This window comes from Theropithecus gelada, chromosome 14 (assembly GCF_003255815.1).
Source record: "Theropithecus gelada isolate Dixy chromosome 14, Tgel_1.0, whole genome shotgun sequence".
Lineage (NCBI taxonomy): Eukaryota > Metazoa > Chordata > Mammalia > Primates > Cercopithecidae > Theropithecus > Theropithecus gelada.
In genome coordinates, this window is record NC_037682.1 from 32683243 (window position 1) to 32705561 (window position 22319).

The 22319-nt window shown below is 36.1% G+C and overlaps 1 protein-coding gene across 2 annotated transcripts in view; it reads left to right on the forward strand.

Moving 5' to 3' along the window:
- The window catches only part of CCDC73 (coiled-coil domain containing 73), a 167713-nt gene that overhangs the window by 136500 nt on the left and 8894 nt on the right, over positions 1-22319 (forward strand). For both annotated transcript variants that reach the window (XM_025355520.1, XM_025355521.1), the window contains exons 15-17: positions 17056-17242; positions 18239-19762; positions 21961-22094. In XM_025355520.1, the coding sequence (XP_025211305.1) occupies positions 17056-17242; positions 18239-19762; positions 21961-22094 (1845 nt within the window). The remainder of the gene's footprint in view (positions 1-17055; positions 17243-18238; positions 19763-21960; positions 22095-22319) is intronic.

Sequence of the window (22319 nt, forward strand, 5' to 3'; positions counted from 1 at the left end):
TTTTTAGTTAATTTTTGTATACAGCATGACATAAGGATTGAAGGTCATTTTTGTATATGAATTTCCAATTGTCCCAGCACAAATATACGTCAAAAATACTATTTTCTCTCCCATTGTACCTTAGTACTTTCTTTGAAAATCAGTTGATCAAATATGTGTGGATCTATTTCTGGACTCTTTATTATGATCCATTGATTATATGTCTATACTTAAGCCAATACAACACTGTCTTTATTAATGTAGCTTTTAAAGAAGCTATAAAACATAGCTAAGTCCTTCAATATTGTTCTTTTTCCAAAAACAGTTTTTTGCTATTCTAAGTCCTATATTTTCTTATCACTTTTAGAATCAGTGTCTCAATTTCTGTTTTAAAAGTCTGTGGGGTTTTGTTTGGCATTGAGTCTTCCAGTCGATGAACATGGTATAGCTTCTGTTTATTTGGATATTTTAAAATGTCTCTCAGAAGTGTTTCATAGTTTTTATCATATAGGTCTTGGAAATTTTAGGTTAAATTTATTCCTGGATATTTTATGTCTTGGGATCCTAATGTAAACAGTATTTAAAATTTTTATAATTGTTAATTGCTTATATATACAAGTACATTTTTTTGAGACAAGGTCTTACTATGTTGTCCAGGCTGTACATGAACTCCTGGGCTCAAGTGATCCTCCCACTTCAGCCTCCTGAGTAGCTGGGATTACAGGGATGAACTGCCATGCCCAGCTTAGAAGTGCAATTGGTTTTTGTATATTGACCTCATTCTTAAATTAAGTTATTGTTATAATAGTTGTTTTTGTTGAACTTTGGGAGTTTCTATAATATATGATCATGTTGTCTGCAAGTTTAAGACAGTTTTACTTTATTTCTAAAACTCTGTATACATTTTCTTTTTCTCAATGTATGCACTAGCTAGGACCCTCTAATGCTGAATAACAATTGTGAGAGTGGGCATGCTTGCCTTGTTTCTCATCTTAAATGGAGACTAGTCTTTCACCATTTCTTATCAATTTAGCTATATGTTTTTGTTTATACTCTTTATCAGTTTGAGAAAGTTTCCTTTCATACCTGGTTTGCTGAGCTTTTATCACAAATGAGTTTTTATCATGAATGGACATTAAATTTTGTCAAATGCTTTTTTCTGTGTCTATTATGATTGTTTTTCTTATTCTTTTCATATAATTACATCAATTGATTTCTAGGTGTTAAAATAACCTTGCATTCCTGGGATAAACTTGAGTTGGTCATAATATATTATTTTTTTAATATATGACTGGACTTAAATTGCTACTGCTTTGTTAAGGGTTTTGTATTGATGAGGAATGTGGATCTATAAGTTTTGTTTGTTTTTTCTTTGCAATCTTTGAACTGGTTTTTGTATCAAGAGTAATACTGGTCAAGTAAACTCAGTTGGAATATATTCCTTTCAATGTGTAGAGTTGGTATGATTTCTTTATTGAATGTTAGGTTGAATTCACCAGTGGAGCTATGTAGACTTTCTTGGCGGGAATATTTTAAATAACAAATTCAGTATTTAAATTATTTACAGGGCTATTCAGATTCTCATTTCTTCTTATGTTGGTGTGCAGGAAAGAGTTAACATAGCACCCCTATGAATGCTGTACTTAGAAAGTCCAGCTAGTAAAGTTGGCCCCTGGCTGATGCCTGGAAACTTGAATTTTGGGGGGATTCTCACCATTTCCTGACAACAGTGGCTCACTGTACCTAAACTGTTAGTACAAACAATGTGGTTTATTCTGAACAACAACTCTTCCTGGGATTCTAGAGTTTTGGCACATGCTAGATAGAGGGTACCTGCATGAACAGCACCCTCCCCCAAAAAACTTTGGGCACTGAGTCTCTAATGTACTTCCCTGGTAGACAGCAATTCACATATGTTGTCACAATTAAATGCTGTAGGGAGTTAAGCTTGTCTTATGTGACTCTACTAGAAGATGACCTTTGGAAGTCTGGTTTCCTCCAGACCGCAACTCATGTGCCTTTTTCTTTACCTGTTTTTCTTTGCATTATTTCTGTATAATAAATCTTAGCTGTGTGTATGGGTATATATTGAGTCCTATGAGTCCTCCTAATGAAACTGATTTTGGGTGTTGTGGGACCCCTAAAAGAGCCAGTTTGGGTACTTTTTATCTTTCAAAGAACTTGTCCTTTTCATAAGTTGTCAAATTTATTGGCTAGGGTTGCTCATAATATTCTCTTATTATTTAGTCCTCTAGGATCAAATTGATGTCCCTCTGTCATTCTTGGTATTGGTAATTTATATCTTCTCTCTCTCGCTTTCTTTTTTTTCTTGATCATTTTAGTTAGAAGTTTTCAGATTTATTGATACCTTTTCAAAGAATCAGGTTTTGGGCCAGGTACAGTGGCTCACTCGGGAGACTGAGACAGGGGAATCCCTTGAACCTGAGAGGCGGAGATTGCAGTGAGCCGAGATCATGCCACTGCACTCCAGCTTGACAACAGAGTGAGACTCCGTCTCAGGAAAAAACAAAAACAAAAACCAAAACAAAACAAAAAAACAAAACAGGTTTTGGTTTCATTCCTTTCTCTGCCATGTTTATTAGCTATTTCACTGATTTTTGCTATTAATTTTCTTATTTCCTTTACTCTGCTTACTTTGAGTTTAAATTGGTTTTCTTCTAGCTGCTTAAGCTTGAAACATAGATTATTTGCCTTTTTTCTTTTCTAATATAAGCACTTAAAGCTATAACATTTCCTCTTAGCGCTGCTTTGGTTCCATCCCACAAATTATGATATGTAGTTTTCTCATTTTCCATTCGGTTAAAAAAACTATATATATATACTAAAATATATATATATACACACACTATATATATACTAAAATACATATATATGTATTTTAGTAAAGTATACACAACATACACACACACATATAAACATGAAGGAAAAACTGACAGAACTGAAAAGAGAAAGATAAATTCACAGTTATAATTAAAGATTTTCACATTCTTCTCCCACTAATTGATAGAACAAGTATACACACATACACACACACACACACACACACACACACACACACACACACACAGTCTGTCAGGATAGCAAAGACTTGGACAATACCAACCAACTTGACCTAATTGACATTTATAAAACAATCCACCAACCGGCTGGGCGCGGTGGCTCACACCTGTAATCCCAGCACTTTGAGAGGCTGAGGCAGGTGGATTGCCTGAGCTCAGGAGTTCGAGATCACCCTGGGCAACATGGCGAAAGCCCACCTCTGTTAAAACAGAAAAAATTAGCCAGGAATGGTGGCACACTCCTGTAGTCCCAGCTACTTGAGAGGCTAAGGCATGAGAATTGCTTGAGCCTCGGAGGTAGAGGTTGCAGTGAGCCAAGATGGTGCCACTGCACCCCAGCTTGGACTACAGAGTGAGACTCCGTTTCAAACAAAACAAACAAAAATAAACATTCCACCAATCAACAGCAGAACACACATTCACTTCAGCAGCACATGAAATATTCACCAAGGTACACAATACACTTGACCAAAATATAAGTCTTAGTACATTTAAAAGGATTAAAATCTTAACTAGAATGTTCCCTGACCACAACTAAATTAAATTTGAAGTCATTAACAGAAATATATTTGGAAAATTCTCAAATTTTTGAAAGTTTAACAACATATTTCCAATGGGTCATACTCATACTCATACCCATGGGTCAGAGAAGACCTCACAAGAGAAATCGTAAAACATTTTGAGCATGGGCAACATGGCAAAACCCCTTTTATGTATATCTATCTATCTATCTATTTATCTATCTATCTATCTATCTATCTATCTATCTATCTATCTATCTATCTATCTACCTACCTGCCTATCTATCTATCTATCTATCTATCTATCTATCTATCTATCTATCTATCTATCTATCTATCTATCTATCTGCCTGCCTGCCTGCCTATATGTCTATCGAAAGAGAGAAACAGGGTCTTGCTCTGTCACCCAGGCTGGAGTGTAGTGGTGTGATCACACCTTACTGCAGCCTCAATCTGCCAGGCTCAAGCAATTCTGCCACCTCAGCCTGACTATAGGTGCACACCACCACACCAGCTAGCTTGCTTCTTTCTCCTCTTCTTTCCTTCCTTCCTTCCTTCCTTCCTTCCTTGCTTCCCTCCCTCCCTCCCTCCCTCTTTCTTTCTTTCTTTCTTTCTCTCTCTCTTTCTTTCTTTCTTTCTTTTTCTTTTTCTTTCTTTCTTTCTTTCTTTCTTTCTTTCTTTCTTTCTTTCTTTCTTTCTTTCTTTCTTTCTTTCTTTCTTTCTTTCTCTTTCTCTTTCTTTTTCTTTCTTTTTTTTCTTTCTTTCCTTCCTTCCCTCTTTCTCTTTCCTTCCTTCCCTCCTTTCTCTCTCTCTTTCTCTTTTTTTTCTTTTTCTTTCTCTCTCTCTCGCCTTCTCTGTCTTCCTCTCTCTCTCTCTCCTTTCCTTCCCTCCCTCCCTCCCTCCCTCCTTCCTTTCTCCCTTCCTTCCTTCCTTCCTTTCCTTCCTTTCCTTCCTTTCCTTCCTTTCTTTCTTGATGAGGTTTCACCATGTTGCCCAGGCTCAAAATATTTTAGGATTTTTCTTGTGGTGCCTCCTCTGACCCATGGGTATGAGTATCACCCATTGGAAATATGTTGTTTAATTTCCAAACATTTGAGAAAATTCCAAATATCTTCCTATTAATGATTTCAAATTTAATTTGGTTTTGGTCAGGGAACATTCTAGGTAAGACTTTAATCTTTTTAAATGAACTGAGACCTATTTTTTGGCCAAGTGTATTGTCTACCTTGGTGAATATTTCATGTGCTGTTGAAGAGAATGTGTGTTCTGCTGTTGGTTGGTGGAATGTTTTATAAATGTCAATTAGGTCAAGTTGGTTGGTATTGTCCAAGTCTTCTCTATCCTTACAGATTGTGTGTGTGTGTGTGTGTGTGTGTGTGTGTGTGTGTAATCTATCAATTAGTGGAAGAAGAATGTTGAAATCTTTAATCATAACTGTGAACTTATCTTTCTCTTTTCAGTTCAGTCAGTTTTTGCTTCATGTGTTTCTAAGTCCTGTTATTAGGTATATGATTTATGATTGTTATGACACATTTATTATTGTTCTGATTTCCTGATTGACCTTTTTATCATTATGAAATATCCATATTTGTCCTAGTAATATCACTTGTCTTAAGGTGTGTTTTGTCTGATAATAATATAGCTATTTCATCTTTCAATTAACATTTGCATTATATATCTTTTTTCATCTTGTTACTTTTTTATGGAAGTAGTCATATTTCCTTTTCTTATGTTGAATTTTAACATGAGGAAATATTTAATGTTCTCTTTTTTGGAGAACTATTGATTGTATTTTGTTATTGTAGTAAAATGTACACATTGTTTGCTATTTTAACCATTTTTATGTGTATAGTTCAGTGGCATTAAGTACATTCAGAAGTGGGCATGATTATGTACCAATAAAATTATATTTACAGAAACAGCTGGGTGTGGTGGCTTATGCCTGTAATCTCAGCATTTTGGGAGGTTGAGCCAAGTGGATCACTTGAGGTGAGGAGTTCGAGACTAGCCTGCCCAACATGGTGAAACCCCATCTCTACCAAAATACGAAAATTAGCTGGGTGTGGTGACTTGCGCCTGTGGTCTCAGCTACTTGGGAGGCTGAGGCAGGAGAATCACTTGAACCCAGGAGGTGGAGGTTGCAGTGAGCTAAGATCTACCACTGCACTCCAGCCTGGGCAACAGAGCGAGACTCCATCTCCCTCCCCACCACCCCCCGCCCAAATAAAAACCAGGCAGCAGTCTGCATTTGGCCCTTTGACTGTAGTTTGCCAATCCTTGTTCTAGAGTTTAATTTATCATGTATACTTTCCAATAATATTATACCAAGGTTTATGATAAGTTAAGAAACTTACAATATGACATTATCATTTTCTCCTTCCTGTCCTTTGTGTTATCATACATTTTACTTCTATATGTTATAAAACTCACCATATATTATTTATTTCAAAGAATTATCTGATAAAGAAAATTAAAAATGAGATAAAGTATCTTTTATATTCACCACCACTTTTACCTCTTCTGTCACTCTTTATTCCTTTGTTTAGATCCATGTGTCCACCTGGTATATTTCTTCAACCCGAAGAACTACCTTGTAACGTAGTTCTTTAACGTAATGTGTGTGTGTGTGTGCATATCTGCTGGAAGGAATTCTCTCAGCTTTTGTCTGAAAAGTGGTTTATTTCTCCTTAATTTTAAAGAATATTTTCACTGGATATAAAATTCTAGATGGATAATTTTTCTTTCATTAATTTTAAGATGCCATTCCAATTTTTTTTTTTTTTTTTTTTGCTTGCATTGCTTCTGGTAAGAGGTCTATGACAATTCTGATATTTCTAACCCATCTCTATAAGTGTCTTTATATCTCTGGTTGCTTTTAAGATTTTTCCTTCATGTCTGTTTTCAAGTAGTTTGATTATGATATACCTTGGTATGGTTTTCTTGGTGCATATCTTGCTTGGAATTTATTAAATTTCTTTGCTATATATAGTTTTCATTAAATTTGGAAAAGTTTTGATCATTTCTTCAATTATTATTTTTCTGTCCCCTTCGTCTGCTTTCTGGGACTTCAATTACACATGTTAGACTGCTTAATACTGTCCCACAGGTTACTGAGGCTCTGTTGCATATTTTTTCAGTCTCTTTTTCCCTCTCTGCTTCAGTTGGGATTGTTTCTGTTGTTATGTCCTGAAGTTCATTTATACTTCTTTTTAAAATGTCTAATCTGCTATTAAGCCTATTCAGTGAGTTTTTAATTTTATTTACTGTAAGTTTCATCTCTAGAATTTCCATTTGGTTCATTTTTTTTCTTTTGGGATTTAAAATTTTTCTCTTCATTATGTTCGTATCATTGTCCTTTAAATCCTTGAACATTTGTAATAGCTGTTTTAAAGTTCCTTTGTTAATTCTATTAGCTCTGTCATTTCTGTATTTGTTTTTATTACGCTATAAAAAGTGACATAAGCAGGTAACATTTTCCTGCTTCTCTACCTGTCTAGTAAATTTTTTATTGTATTAGAACATTTTGAATTTTACATTGCTGATTGCTAGATTTTGCTATCTTTATTTCAAGAATGTCAAAGTTTCGCAGGAGGTTAAGTTACTTGCTGATAAGCTTCATCATTTTGAGGCTTAGTTTTAAACTTATGGAAGCATCTAGAATAGCCCTTAACTCTACGGCTACTTCATACCTGCTAGAAAGGCATGATCTGCTGGGGGTCTCTACAAAATGTCCCAGGTATTCAGTAAGTTCGTTCCTGTCTGGCTTGTTGGAACTCAGAGTTTACCTAGACCTATGGGAGCTCTGGAAATTGCTCAGCTTGTGGCTCCCCTGTATGTCTTCATGGACTTTTACTCCTCACATGTCCCACTTAATATTCAGCAACAGATTAAATAGCAGATGTCTAGAGCTCTTTTTCTGGGTAGCTCCTTCATCTTCAGTACATTGCCTCACAAATGACAGCCAGTTTAGTCTCTTTAAATTCTGATGTCTGTCTTCTCAACTCAGACCATCTTGCTTTGCAAGAGTGCCCCTTCCTTGTGCTGTGGTGTAGAAAGTGTCTAGGTAGTAAGCCTGAGTAATCATAGGGTTCATCTCACTTTTTCCTCTTTCTCTCAGAGAACACAGTTTTCCCTGTTTGTAGTTCGTTGTCTGAAAACTGTTGTTTCATACACTATATCTAGTTTTCTAGCTATTTACAGTGGGAAGGCAAGTCAAGTACTCTGGTATGGCTGGAAATCTAAATTTTAAAAATCCTGTAATATATGTTCTAGGGAAGTATACTATTTCTAAAGAGCTCTGTAATTAGTCCTTAAAGCAGATATTTTTATTTTTATAATATACATGTCTTTAATAAAGTAGATATTCTTAATACATGTGCTTGCTAACATTCATTTAATTCATTTTATCTGTGTACATATTCAATAAATATTTATTGACTATTGTCTGTGTCATATGCAGTGGAAAATTATAGGAATACAGTAAAAAACACATGGCGTTTCAAGGAATTTCCAATTTGTAGAAGAAACAGGTTAAAAAGTAATTGCAGTGTAGTGTGAAAAGTGCTTAAAGCAGCATATTCAGAGTAAGAGTAGTGGCACGAAAGAAGGAGAGATCAACTCTATTTAGATGAGGAGGGGCTGCTCAAGGCAGACCTCACACAGTAGGAGAATTTTTAGCTGAGTTGACAAAAATAAGAAATTTCCAGACAGAGATAACATTTCAAGTATGTGGAATAACATAGGCAAACAGAAATAATATCATTATTCAATATAGCAACTAGAAGTAGTTTGGAATAGTTGTAAATATAGGATGCTGGCAATGCAATAAGTAGCAGAAACAGTTGAAAAAGGCAGAAGACAGACTAAAGAGGGCACATTGTCCATTCATAGAAGTTTATTCTTGACTCTTTGAACTTTGAGCTTCAAAGCAAGGGAGTAAAATGATCAGATTTACCTTGCAGAAAGATCATTTTATTGATGATATGATAGACCAGAGTGGGACAAAACTAAAGACACATAGACCAGCTTGGAGAACATGGCAGTAGTCCAGCCAGGAGATATATATTATCATTTTAATATTCATTAATACAACATAGCTTGAGAGTGATAAATGGCAAGTAATTCATACACCCTCTGATTCCTTATAGCAATAAATATAGACTTGCATTCATAAATAAATCTTTCAGCATCCATTCACTTTCAAATTAAAAGTAGCTTGTTAATCATTTCATAAGTCATATATTTTCATTTTAGGAAATGTAGACAGTATAGAAACTTTAAAAGAAGAAAGTGAAGATCATGCAGTCTCACCACCTAGAAGAAGTGATTGCTAAGATTTTGGTATACAAACTTCCAGATGTTTTTCTGTACATGTGTTCATCTGGAGACAAGCACACCTAGATACTCATGTATGTGCACTTAAAAAATTAATATACTTACTGTGATGTTTTGTAGCCTTTTTCATTTACAAATTTGCCATTTTAACCATTTTCAAGTGGTTATACTTAAAATTACAATTCAGTGGCATTAATTACATTTTCAGTGTTATACAATTATCATTACTATCTACTTTCAAAAGTTTTTCATCACTTCAAACAAGAACTTGGTAACTATTAAACGTAAATCCCCATTACCCCCTCTCCTCAGCTATTAGTAACTTCTAGTCTACTTTCTGACTCTATGAATTTGCCTATTCTCTATATTTTATGTAAGTGGAATCATACAGTATTTGTCCTTTTTGTTTGGCTTATTAACACGATGTTTTCAAGGTTCATCTGTTTGTAGGATGTATCAGAATTTAATTCCTTTTTATGTGGAATAATATTCCATTGTATGGATATATCACTTTTTGTTTATCCATGCATCTGTTGATGGATACATGGATTGTTTCCACCCTTTGACTAGTGTGAATAATGCTGTTATGAACATTAGCATCTATTGGAGTCCATGTTTTCAGTTCTTTGGGGTATATACCTAGTAGTAGAATTGCTGGGTCCTGTGATAATTCTTTTTATTTATTTTTATTATACTTTAAGTTCTAGGGTACATGTGCACAATGTGCAGGTTTGTTACATATGTATACATGTGCCATGTTGGTTTGCTGCACCCATTAACTCATCATTTACATAAGGTATTTCTCCTAATGCTCTCCTTCACCCCTGCCCCCCCGACAGGCCCCGGTGTATGATGTTCCTCGCCCTGTATCCAAGGGTTCTCATTGTTCAATTCCCACCTATGAATGAGAACATGTGGTGTTTGGTTTTCTGTCCTTGTGATGGTTTCCTCAGAATGATGGTTTCCACCTTCATCCATGCCCCTACAAAGGACAAGAACTCATCCTTTTTTATGACTGCATAGTATTCCATGGTGTATATGTGCCACATTTTCTTAATCCAGTCTATCATTGGTGGACATTTGGGTTGGTTCCAAGTCTTTGCTATTGTGAATAGTGTCACAACAAACATACATGTGCATGTGTCTTTATGGTAACATGATTTATAATCCTTTGGGTATATATCTAGTAGTAGAATCACTGGGTCAAATGGTATTTCTAGTTCTAGATCCTTGAGGAATGGTAATTCTATATTTAACTTTTTGAGGAACTGCTAAAAAGTTTTACTAAATAGTGGATATCTTTCTAAGTCCATAAAAATAGATCTACATCACAGTTTCCATTGTGTGACTAGGACATGCTGTAATTAATCTATCCACTTCCCTATTGGGCATCCTTGTACAAATGTCTTTGTGTATGTTTGTGACTATTTCTAGGATAGACTTCAAGAAATGGTATTGCTGGGTCAAAGAGCTTTCTCACTTATAATTTTTTTTTTTTTTTTTTTTTTGGAGATGGAGTCTTGCTCTGTCACCCAGGCTGAAGTATAATGGCACCATCTCAGCTCACTGCAACCTCCACCTCCCAGGTTCAAGCGATTCTCCTGCCTCAGACTCCCGGGTAGCTGGGACTACAGGCGCATGCCACCACACCCTGCTAATTTTTTTTATTTTATTTTAATAGATATGGGGTTTCACCGTATTAGCCAGGATGGTCTCGATCTCCTCACCTTGTGATCCGCCCACCTCGGCCTCCCAAAGTGCTGGGATCACAGGCATGCACCACTGCGCCCTGCCCTCTCACTTACAATTTTTGGCACATATTGCCAGATTGCTTTCCAGAAAGGTTGTACCAGTTTATAGTCCTACCAACCATGTATATGAGTACCTGTCTTCTCCAACCTTCTTAATGCTTCATCAGTTTTAATTTGCATTTTTGTTTTATTAAACATATTTTATGTGTTTATCAGTTATATTCCTTTTGTGTTAGTTTATATGTTCCCATTTGCAATTAAACATGCTTAAGTCTCTCCCATTTTAAAAAGTAAACAAATAATTGAAATACTTTTGATCTCACACCCATTTCTAAATACCCTAAGTGTCTTCTTTGTAGAGCAAAGTTTCTTGAAAGATTGGTTTAAACTCATACTTCTTGCTTTCTTACTTCCCATTTATCCTTCAACATAGGGCAGTCTGGGCTGGGCATGGTGGCTCATGCATGTAAGTAATCCCAGCACTTTTGGGGGCCAAGGCAGGTGAATTGCTTGAGTGCAGGAGTTCAAGACCAGCCTGGGGAACATAGTGAGACCTTTGTCTCACTATTCTGTGAAAAGTCAGTGGTAGTCTGATGGGAATAGCATTGAATCTATAATTTTTTTAAAAAAATTAGCTGGGCATGGCAGTACACACTGGTGGTCCCAGCTACTTGGGAGACTGAGGTAGGAGGAGCACTTGAACCTGGGAAGCTGAGACTACCGTGAGCCATGATCACACCAATGCGCTCCAGCCTGGAGGACTGAGGGAGACCCTGTCACAAAAACAAACAAACCAAAACATAGGGCAGTCTGGCTTTGCCCCTTTACTCCATAAAATGGATATTATGGCCGGGCGCGGTGGCTCACGCCTGTAATCCCAGCACTTTGGGAGCCAGAGGCGGGTGGACTATGAGGTCAGGAATTCAAGAACAGCCTGGCCAACATGGTGAAATCCTGTCTCTACTAAAAATACAAAAATCAGTCAGATGTGGTAGCATGCCTGTAATCCCCGCTACTTGGGAGGCTGAGGCAGGAGAATCGCTTGAAACTGGAAGGCAGAGGTTGCAATGAGCTATCACACCACTGCACTCCAGCCTGAGTGAAAGAGCAAAACTCTGTCTCAAAAATAAAAATAAATTAAAAAATAAAATAAAATAAAATGGATATTGCATCCAGTCCCTTTGGATATTACACTTTTCAGTCCCTTCAAAGCATTTGATACTATTTCTTTCTTGAATTCTCTTTTCCTTTTCTTCTATTTCTTTCATCTGATTTTTTTTCTTTACCTCTCAGGCCACGTTTTTATGGTGGTAAGAATAATAACTATCATAATAATAGTTATAGCATTAATTGGGCAACTATCCACTATGTGTATTATATACATAATTTAATCTTTACAGCATCCCTCCCGCCCCGCCCAAGTGGGCTATGCCCTAGAGGTTCTTTCTTTCTTTCTTTCTTTTTTTTATTTTACTTTAAGTTCCGGGATACATGTGGAGAATGTGCAGGCTTGTTACATAGTTATACGTGTGCCATGGTGGTCTGCTGTACCTATCAACCCGTCACCTAGGTTTTAAGCCCCGCATGCATTAGCTATTTGTCCTGATGCTCTCCCTCCCCTTGCTGCCCCCTACCCAGACAGGCCCCAGTGTGTGTTATTCCCCTTCCTGTCCCCTTCACATCTCTTGTTAGCTGTATTCCTAGGTATTTTATTATCTTTGTAGCAATTGTGAATGGGAGTTAATTCATGATTTGGCTCTCTGCTTGTCTATTGTTGGCATATAGGAATGCTTGTGTTCTTTGCATATTGATTTTTGTCTTTACAGCATTTTTGTTATAGATGAGAAAACAGCCTCACAGAGTGTAAATATTGTTGTAGTCAGCCTCTAAAATGGCCTGTAGTGATTCCCACCTCCTGTTACTCATTGCTCCTTTGTAATCCCCTCCACTTGAGTGTGAGCTGGATTAATGACTTGGTTTTAATAAATGGGATATAGTAGAAGTAATACAATGTCACTTCTGAGATTACATTATAAGAAAACTGTGGTTTCTGTCTTGGGTGCATATGTGTTTTTCTTTCTCCCACCCTCCCAACCATCATGAAAAGAAGTCTAAGCTGTCCTGTGAAGAGAGGTCCTGGATGATAAAGAGAATTTAGGCACCCCAGCCAACAGCTGGCACCAACTGCCAGCTATATGAGTGAGACTCTTCCAGCACCAGTTAAGGCTTCACATGATGGAGCTGTAGATGATAGCTTGATTGGAACCTCAAGAGAGATGCCGAGTCAGAACCATCAAGCCAACCACTCCTGAATTCCTGACCATTGAAACTGTGAGATGTTTGCTGTTGTAAACCACTGCGTTTTAGGATAATTTGGTATAGAGCAATAGCTACTATTAATACAAACCACCACAAGTTTCCTTCTAGGATTTCACAGCTAATAAATATTGAAACCAAAATTTGAACTCATATTAATCCAATCCAAAGTTTCTGGTCTGTTTTTCTCAATCTCTTTTACGATTTTCTCTTTCTTTGCCTCTCCCTTGGAGATTTTCATCAGCATTTTATCCTTTAGGTTCTTTTCCTCTCAAAATACACTCTCCGTAAGCAGTGTATTTCTTCTCCTCCTCTTCCCCCTCCCTCCCTTCTCCTTCCCTCCTCCTTCTCCTCCCCTTCTTCTTTTCCTCCTTTTCCTCCTCCTTCTTCTTCTCTTTCTCCTCCTTCTTCTCCTCCTTCTGCTTCTTCTGCCCCTTCTGCTCCTTCTTTATCTCCTCCTTCTTCTTCTGCTCCTTCTTCATCTCCTCCTTCTCCTTCTCCTTCTCCTCTTCCTCATTCTCCTCCTCTTTATTCTCCTTCTCCTTTCTTATTCCTTCTCCGTTTTTCTTCAACAGGGTCTCCCTCTGTCACCCAGGCTGGAGTGCAGTGGCACAGTCATAGCTCACTGCAGCCTCAAACTCCTGAGCTTAACCACCCCTCCTGCCCCAGCCTCCCAAGTAGTTAGGACTACAGGTGTGTGCCACCATACCCAGCTAATTTTAAAAAACATTTTATAGAGATGGGGTCTTGTTATGTCACCCAGGCTGGTCTCAAACTCCTGGCCTCAAGTAATCCTCTCATCTCAGCCTCCCAAAACACTAGGATTACAGGCATGAGCCATTTCACCTGGTCCAACTTGTATATTTTTGGTTGTCATCTGTCTGCCAATGATTTTCAAATCTACATTTATAGCATTTATAGGCCAATTTTCCCATACATCTAAATGGGCATTAGAATCCTAAAAGAAAATTTAGCAAACACCATTCTGGATATTGGCCTTGGGAAATAATTTATGATGAAGTTCTCAAAAGCAGTTGCAACAAAACAAAAATTGACAAGTCGAGCATAATTAAACTAAAGAGCTTCTGCACAGTAAAAAAAACTATCAACAGAGTAAATAGACAACCCATGCAAACTATGTATCTGACAAAGGTCTAATATCCAGAATCTATAAGGAACTTAAACAACTGAACAAGCAAGAAACAAATAACCTGTTTAAAAAGTGGGCAAAAGACATGAACAGACACTTCTTAAAAGAAGACATACAAGCTGCCAACAAACATGAAAAAAATGCTCAACATCACTAATCATCAGAGAATGCAAATCAACACCACAAAGAGATAACATCTCACACCAGTTGGAATGACTATTAAAAAAAGAAGAGGCTGGGCGCGATGGCTCATGCCTGTGATCCCAGCACATTGAGAGGCCAAGACGAGTGGATCACCTGAGGTCAGGAGTTCAAGACCAAGCTGGCCAATGTAGTGAAACCCTATCTCTACTAAAAGTAAAAAATCAGCTGGGCGCAGCAGCATGTTCCTGTAGTCCCAACTACTCAGGAGGCTGAGGCAGGAGAATCGCTTGAACCCAGGAGGCAGAGGTTGCAGTGAGCTGAGATCGCACCATTGCACTCCAGCCTGGGCGACAAAGTGAGACTTCATCTCAAAAAAAAATAATAAATAAAAATAAGGTCAAAAACAACGGATGTCAACGAGGCTGCAGAGAAAAGGGAAAGCTTATACACTGTTGGTGGGAATGTAAATTAGTTCAGCCACTGTGGAAAGATTGCTCAAAGAACTTCAAACAGAACTACCATTTGACCCAGCAAAACTACTACTGGGTATATAGCCAAAAGAAAATAAATCACTCTACCAAAAAGACACATGTACTTTTATGTTCAATGCAGCACTGTTCACAATAGCAAAGACATGGAATCAACCCAGGTGCCCATCAATAGTGGATTGGATAAAGAAAATGTGGTACATATACACCATGGAATACTACACAGCCATAAAAAAGAATGCAATCATGTCCTTTGCAGCAACATGGATGAAGCTGGAGGCCATTATCTTAAGCAAATTAACGGAGGAACAGAAAACCAAATACCAATTTTCTTATAAGTTGGAACTAAACATTGGGTACTCATGAACATAAAGATAGCAACAATATATCCTGGGAACTACTAGAAGAGGTAGGGAGGGAAGGAGACAATGGTTGAAAAACTATTGAGTACTATGCCCACTACCTGAGTGATGGGATCAGTCATACCCCAAACCTCAGCATCATGCAATATAGCCATGTAACCAACCTGCACATGTATATTCTTAATCTAAAAGTTGGAATTATTTAAAAGGCAAAAGTAATAAATAAATACAGGTTCATTGGATATCACCACCTTAATGTATTACTAACTCTTCAAACTCAGCAAGTTCAAACTGAACTCGGTATTTTCCTCCAAATCTACTACTACGCCTGTTTTCTCGCTCAAGGAATGACATCCACCAGTCATCTACTTACCTAATCTGAACTACGGGAGTCGATCTTGACTCACCTTCTCCCTTAGCCTTCACATGCAATCATTGACCAAGTCCTATTAACTTTAGTTCCATAAATCACCAATGGGTTCACAGCTCTTCGTCTTTACTGATGTCACCTGGACTGCTGCAGCACTCTCCTGATGCACCACTCTGCCCCATGTGTTCTCTCCCTTTAGTGTTTTTCAGACTTCTAGGTTCAACCTATCAGTGGTTCATGGAAATTAGTTTGGTGGTTTGTGACCAGAATTCTTTTTAAAATGAAGTAGCATAGGAAACATTAGTGTGTATAACAGTAGTACTGTTTGATTTGCCTATTGAGTTATAAAACATATTTCTCATTACTGGTTTCCATCAATGACGTTTCGAAAACATTGGTCCATTTTTTTGTACTACAGCCAAAATGGTCTTTCCAGTCAGATCATGTTATTCACTCCTTGTTTAAAACCCTTCAGTGACTTCTCAGTGTCTTCCTGGTAGAGTTGAAACTCCTTAACACGCTGTGTTAGGCCCTTAATGACCTAGGCCCAGCTTACCTCAAGCATCATTTCTCTTCATTCTTCTTCCTGCATGTAAGCTCTAGCCAAATGAAATCATAGTTCCATAAATATACTCTTAATCTTGCTAGCTCTTAAGCATTGCTATATACCATTTATTCTTTCTGGAGTGCCTCCTTATCCCCATCTGTGACTCCATATCATACTTCAGGTATGTTTAGCTAACACCTTCTCCAAGAAACCTTTCTTGACTCCCCAAAACAGGGACAGGACTATTCCTGTACGTGCCCATGGTAACCTGTATTTATCCCTATCAGAGCACTTACCACATCCTATTAAAGTCACCTGTTACTTATTTTCTTATTTTCATACCAGACTGTAAGTTTTTTGAGGACAAAGACTGTATTTTGTTCATCATTGTATCCCAAAGCCTAGTACAGTGCTTCACACGTAACATGTGCTCAATATATAGGGGAAGAAAAAGCATGTTGGACTGATTCGCTGTTTTAAGGATACATAAAAATACTGCTTCACCTGGCATGGTGGTGAGTACCTGTAATCCCAGTTACTTAGGAGGCTGAGGCAGGAGGATAGTGTGAGGCCAGAATTTTGAGGCTTGTCGTGCACTATGATCGCACCTGCGAATAGCCACTGCACTCTAGCCTGGGCAACATAGCAAGAGCTTATCTCTTTAAAAAATAGACTACTTCTCAAAACAATTTACCTGCCATGTCTATCTTGTTTTTAATAATAGGGTGGTTCTATTACATGTAACATGTGGTATTATATAATAATGTGGTATGCATGTTTGAAAATGTATAAATGTTTCCATTTTGCTTAAATATGATAGACTATATAAAAGGAATGTAAAGTGATGTCGTTATAGAGTATGGTATATTAAACTTACTAAAAAATCATTTGACTTTCAAATAGAAATTGCTGAATGGTTGAACTGAAACACAGATTCCACATTTATCACATTTGCTCAAATGTTTTATACTTGTAAACAATGTTTTTAAAGAATCTCTTCCATTTTACACTAGAATGCTCCAGAAGTAAATAATGAAAACAGTGAAACGTCAACTGAAAAATCAGAAAACACCATTATACAGAAATGTAATACTGAGCAAGAAATAAGGGAAGAAAATATGGAGAATTTTTGTTCAGATACTGAATACAGAGAAAAAGAAAAGAAAGAAGGCTCATTTATAGAGGAAATCATTATAGAAGGTAACCTTAAAATTATATTGGTATTTTCTAATTTGTATGTTGATATTTACAGTAAGTATTTTTGAGAAAATTACATTTCTGTCTCCCCTCTTCATGACTTATTCCTAGTCTTTTTGCATTCTGGTTTCTGCCTTCACTGTTTTGCTGAGAATGTTCTTGGAGTCACCAGTAACCTTCTGATGACTAGACCTAGGGCATTTTTCTGAATTCAGATAACCTTTCTGTAACCATTGGAATAATTTATTAATTCTTCCATCTTGAAAAAGTATTGTTTAAAGATGATACTGATTGGAGGTGTTCAAACCTAGGCTGAACAACCACTTGGTGGAGATGTTGTAGAGAGAATGATTGGACTTCAAAAAAATCTTTCAAAAATCTGAAATTTATATTCTAGATTAACTATATTAAAAAGTTGAAATATTTGTTAGAATATAGATGAATAAAATTTATGTCTTAAGTAGATAATTCTATATACTTGTCCAAAAACTATTCAAGAATTTAAAAATATTCACTGGGTAATGAATAAAAGTGATGATTGTCAGTCTTGAAGAAGCCAGCTAGCAATTTCTAGATACAGCTGGACCTAGGTAGTAATGGAAATCAGAGCGTAACCTGTTATGATAAATTAATTTTTATCAGCTATGTATTTATGTGGGATTGTACTGTATGTCCTAAATGAAGCAAATAGACGAGAAAAATAAACCATTTTGTAATACCTCAACTCACTTTCCCTTTAAAAAACCAAAAATACTTTGCTATTATGAAATTAAAGTTTAATACGGGTACAGCCAAATATTCAGCATGCTAAAGATATACTTGTTATAACAAAGGGAACCCAGTATTTAGGTAATGTTGATCTCATTAAGTTTGTATAATTATTGACCCATAAAATATTTAAGGTTAAATTTGTTTTTATAAAAATAGGTGATAAATATGTTTTATGAAATCAGGCTTTAGTGTATAATATAAAATTTTACTGTGTTCCCATCATGACAGATTTACAGCTTTTTGAAAAAAGCTTTAAGAATGAAATTGATACTGTTGTTTCTCAGGATGAAAATCAAAGTGAAATGTCCTTAAGCAAAACCCTCTCCTTAGATAAAGAAGTAATTAGTCAAGTACAAACCTCGAATGTTATGGACAATAAAAAATCAGTTACTACAGAAGTAAAAGACAAGATATGCTTGGAAAAAGACAATGGATGTACAGAATTTAAATCACCAAATAATCCTTTTGTTGTGTTAGATACAATGACAGAAACAGAAAAAATACACCTAGAAAGAACCGGAGGATTAGATGTTCACCATACAGATGTACATCCGGAGGTTGAAAATAACAAAACACCATTTAACAGTAATTTAAATGAGACAGCACACAATACATATAATAATAATAATAATAAAGATGTTTCTGAAAATGAGCCATTCAAACAATTCAGATCGCGTCCAGGGACTCGAGAACATGCTCTAGAGAAGGAAATTACAAATAGTGACCAAACCAAAGCAGATTTGGATTTATCTCTAGATATAAAAAAAAATCTTGTTCCATGTCAGAAATATAGTTTACAGAATTCAAGTAATGTTATGTTAGATGATAAACAATGTAACATAAAACAAATACAACTGTTAACTAAAAAAAGTGAGTGCAGCATATTACTTTGTAAACAAACTTCAGATTTTCTGCAAGTCTGTAATGATACTTCAGAGAAACCTGAACTAACTGTTACCTGTGATACAGTAATTGACCACCACGTTTCATCTGCTGCTTTTAGTGATAATTCAAAAGTACTTCTTAAGAACTCAGATAAAAATGTTAATAGTATGCCTATGTTGGTGAAACCCAACTCAAGCCCTGGGGGAAAAACTATGTGGAAAAACATGAGTGATATGCAAAACAGTCAATTTAATAACTGTTTGGGATACTTAGAAAACAATAATGTGAACATTTCCCATCTTCATCTTAACAATGAGAATAGTCATTCTTTACAAGCCAAAGATGTGAAAACTGCTTTTCACATGAAAACTTGCACAGAAATACAGTTTTCCAATAAAAATAATCAGATTGATGAGAATCAGGTAACTGAAGCCACAAAAAATGACCTCTTCCTTGTTGTGAGCATTAATGAAAGACAGCATACATTGTTAAATAATACAGAGAAAACAGAGTCATTAAATGACATTGTTTCAGGAAAAATGTTCAGTAAAGGACAGCTGGAGGAATCACATTCATTTCACATAGAGCCATCTGGAGATTTAGTAAACAGAAGCGGAAGGTCAACCTTTGATCTTTCAACTTCAGATAAAAAAACTGAGAAAACTCCAGTATACATGAATTTTTCAGACCCCGGTCATTGGTCAAAAGTAAATCACATTGAAAGTCAAACAGCGAGCAGTTCAACCCCTAGCATTTCTTTGTTGCTGAAGGAGAGACCACTAGATCCATCAGAAAACAAAAAGATCATTCCAATGGCTCTTTGTAAAAATATTGGTGTGGATGATGTTGGAAAGAATATTGGACCAGGTAAGAAAAAAGTAATGTTTTAATTCTTAAAATATTTTTCTACTTATTCTTGATGAATGTGTACAGTCATATTTTGTAAATTTTGTTTTAAAAGTTTGTCTTAATTAAGGAATAGTAAAAGCAACAGATGTGAGTCATTATTTTAAATTAGGAACAACTACCTAATATTCTTTTGTTTTTTAACTTTTAGAGCAAATGCAGTGAAGTAGTTAAGGCTTCTGCCAAGTGTGCATATTTATTGCTCTTCTTTCTATATGCTCATCATTCATCCTTAAAAACTTTCTTCCCTCAGAACATTTTAGTTTATCTCCTGTGTTGTCTTTCTTTGACCAATTTTCTCTCCCTTTCCTTAATTTTTCTATTTTTATCTGTCCCTTCACCCACACCAGAAATCCACCTCTTCCTTCTGTTTTATAAGTAATAATGAGGCATGACATTAATATATTTCCTACGACCAGTATTTGTCAGTTGAAAACACTTTAAATTGAATTCCTTAACATATATTAATGCATTCAGATGTTAAAGAGAATAGAGGGATTGTTCTGTTCTTAAAAACTGCCATATGAAATGACATACTGTCCAAGTTTTATTTTAAAATACTCCAGAAAAAAATAGGGGTAGAGGTAAATGGATGAAATACGTGACTTAATATTGATGGAATACATTGAAATACATGGCTGTCTACATTTTTGTTTTGTTTTGTTTTTTGTTTTATTGATTGATTGATTTTTGAGATAGAGTCTTGCTCTGTCACCCAGCCTGGAGTTCAGTGGTGTGATCACAGCTCACTGCAACTTTAACCTCCCAGGCTGAAGGAATCCTCCCGCCTTAGCCTCCTGAGCAGCTAGGAGTACAGACACGTCACTGCACCCAGCTAATTTTTAAAATTTTTTGTAGAGACAGTTCTCACTTTGTTGCCGAGGCTAGTGTTGAACTTCCAGGCTCAAGTGATCCTCCTGCCTCAGCCTCCCAAATTGCTGGGAGCCACCACACCTGGCCTGGAAATTTTTCACGAAAGAATTTAAAAACAAAAACATACTACATTATCATGAATTGGTGCTGTATAAATGTAAATTGAAAATAAAAAGCAGTAGTTTAAGAAGTATGATCATGAGGAAAATGGTTTTTTATTGTTTTTATTTTCAGGACAGCATGTTTTCTTTTAATAGCAATCTCATAGTCAAAAGTTGCTGAGGTTGTTAAAGGCATTCTTAGATTTTAAGGGAACTTTGTGGGTTTAACATTGTGCACTTAGACACCTTAAAAAGATGCAGATTCCAAGGAAAGCTTTTGTATGGCCCTCAGATTTAACAGGCTTCTTTTAAAAAGGAAATTGAGAAAAATGTAAAGAGAATATTTGGTGATTAAAAACAAAAATATATCTTGTTTACTAATACCAATGGGAAATAATGTAGGCAAAAATCAAATAACCAAAACACTGTATAACCTCATTTCCCAAACTGCAATTTTTCAATGCCACAAAATATATTACTTAAAATTCCGTTAACTTTTGGTTAGGTACTGCTTTAGGTGCTGGTCTAAAAATCTGCCATTTTTTCTTAAGTCCTTTCTTGTAAATTAAATTTCAGTGATATATAAGATATAAAGGGCGATACCGAAAATTCTGTAGAAATTCAACTTGTAAAATACTCTTAAATATGCCATCAGTATCTTTTAACCTTTGTAATTTACATATTTCTCTAACTAATTTCTATCAATTTATTAAAACCCAGTGTGACCCCTTCTAAGTAACCCTTTGTTGGACTTCTCACTATGGCCAATTTCTTTAAATAGTTTATAAATCTGGCATGTAGTTGGTTCTGACTTTTTCCATTAATCTCAGTTGGTAAAATGTTCACTATATAAATGCTTACATGTGTGGGAAATACAGTAACCAGGGGAATAATGATAACATGAGTTATTTTGTTTTAGAAGGTATTTATACCATTTATTTCACTGCTTTTAATGTAGAATTCTAGTAATTAGGTTTTAGAAAGTAGCAATAATAAAATCTTGCTTGTTTTCAGAAATGAAATGCCTAATATAAGCGCAAAGTCTAGGAAAACTGCAAAATAGTCAACATTAAAATAGAAATTTGTTGCTTTTTAAATACAAAAGCATAGGAGAAACAAGTTCAGTCACTAAAATGAGTACCTAGAGAAAAATTCAGTTGCTGCCATTTCCTCTTTGTCAATCAGATACTACCAGCATTAACAGAGTTGCTGACACTTTGAATAACTGGAGTATCCATCCAGATCCCACGGGAGAACCCAGTGAAGAGAAGAATGCAATTGCAAAGACTTTTTATGATTCTTCTTTTCCCACAGAACATGTAAGTCAATTAAAAATATTGCCGAGCAGACCTTAGTGAGCTAATTCTACAGATATGTGTAGAACTGTATGCATCTGGATGCTTTAAGACCTAACTGATCTCCAAAATAATATCAAGAGGGCAACATGGCACCATTTTTCACAATTAAGGTTGATAGAAAACAGCAGGAAAAAGTCACAGTGTATAAATCAAATAGATACAATCCAGCCTGTTTTGGGAAGGAGA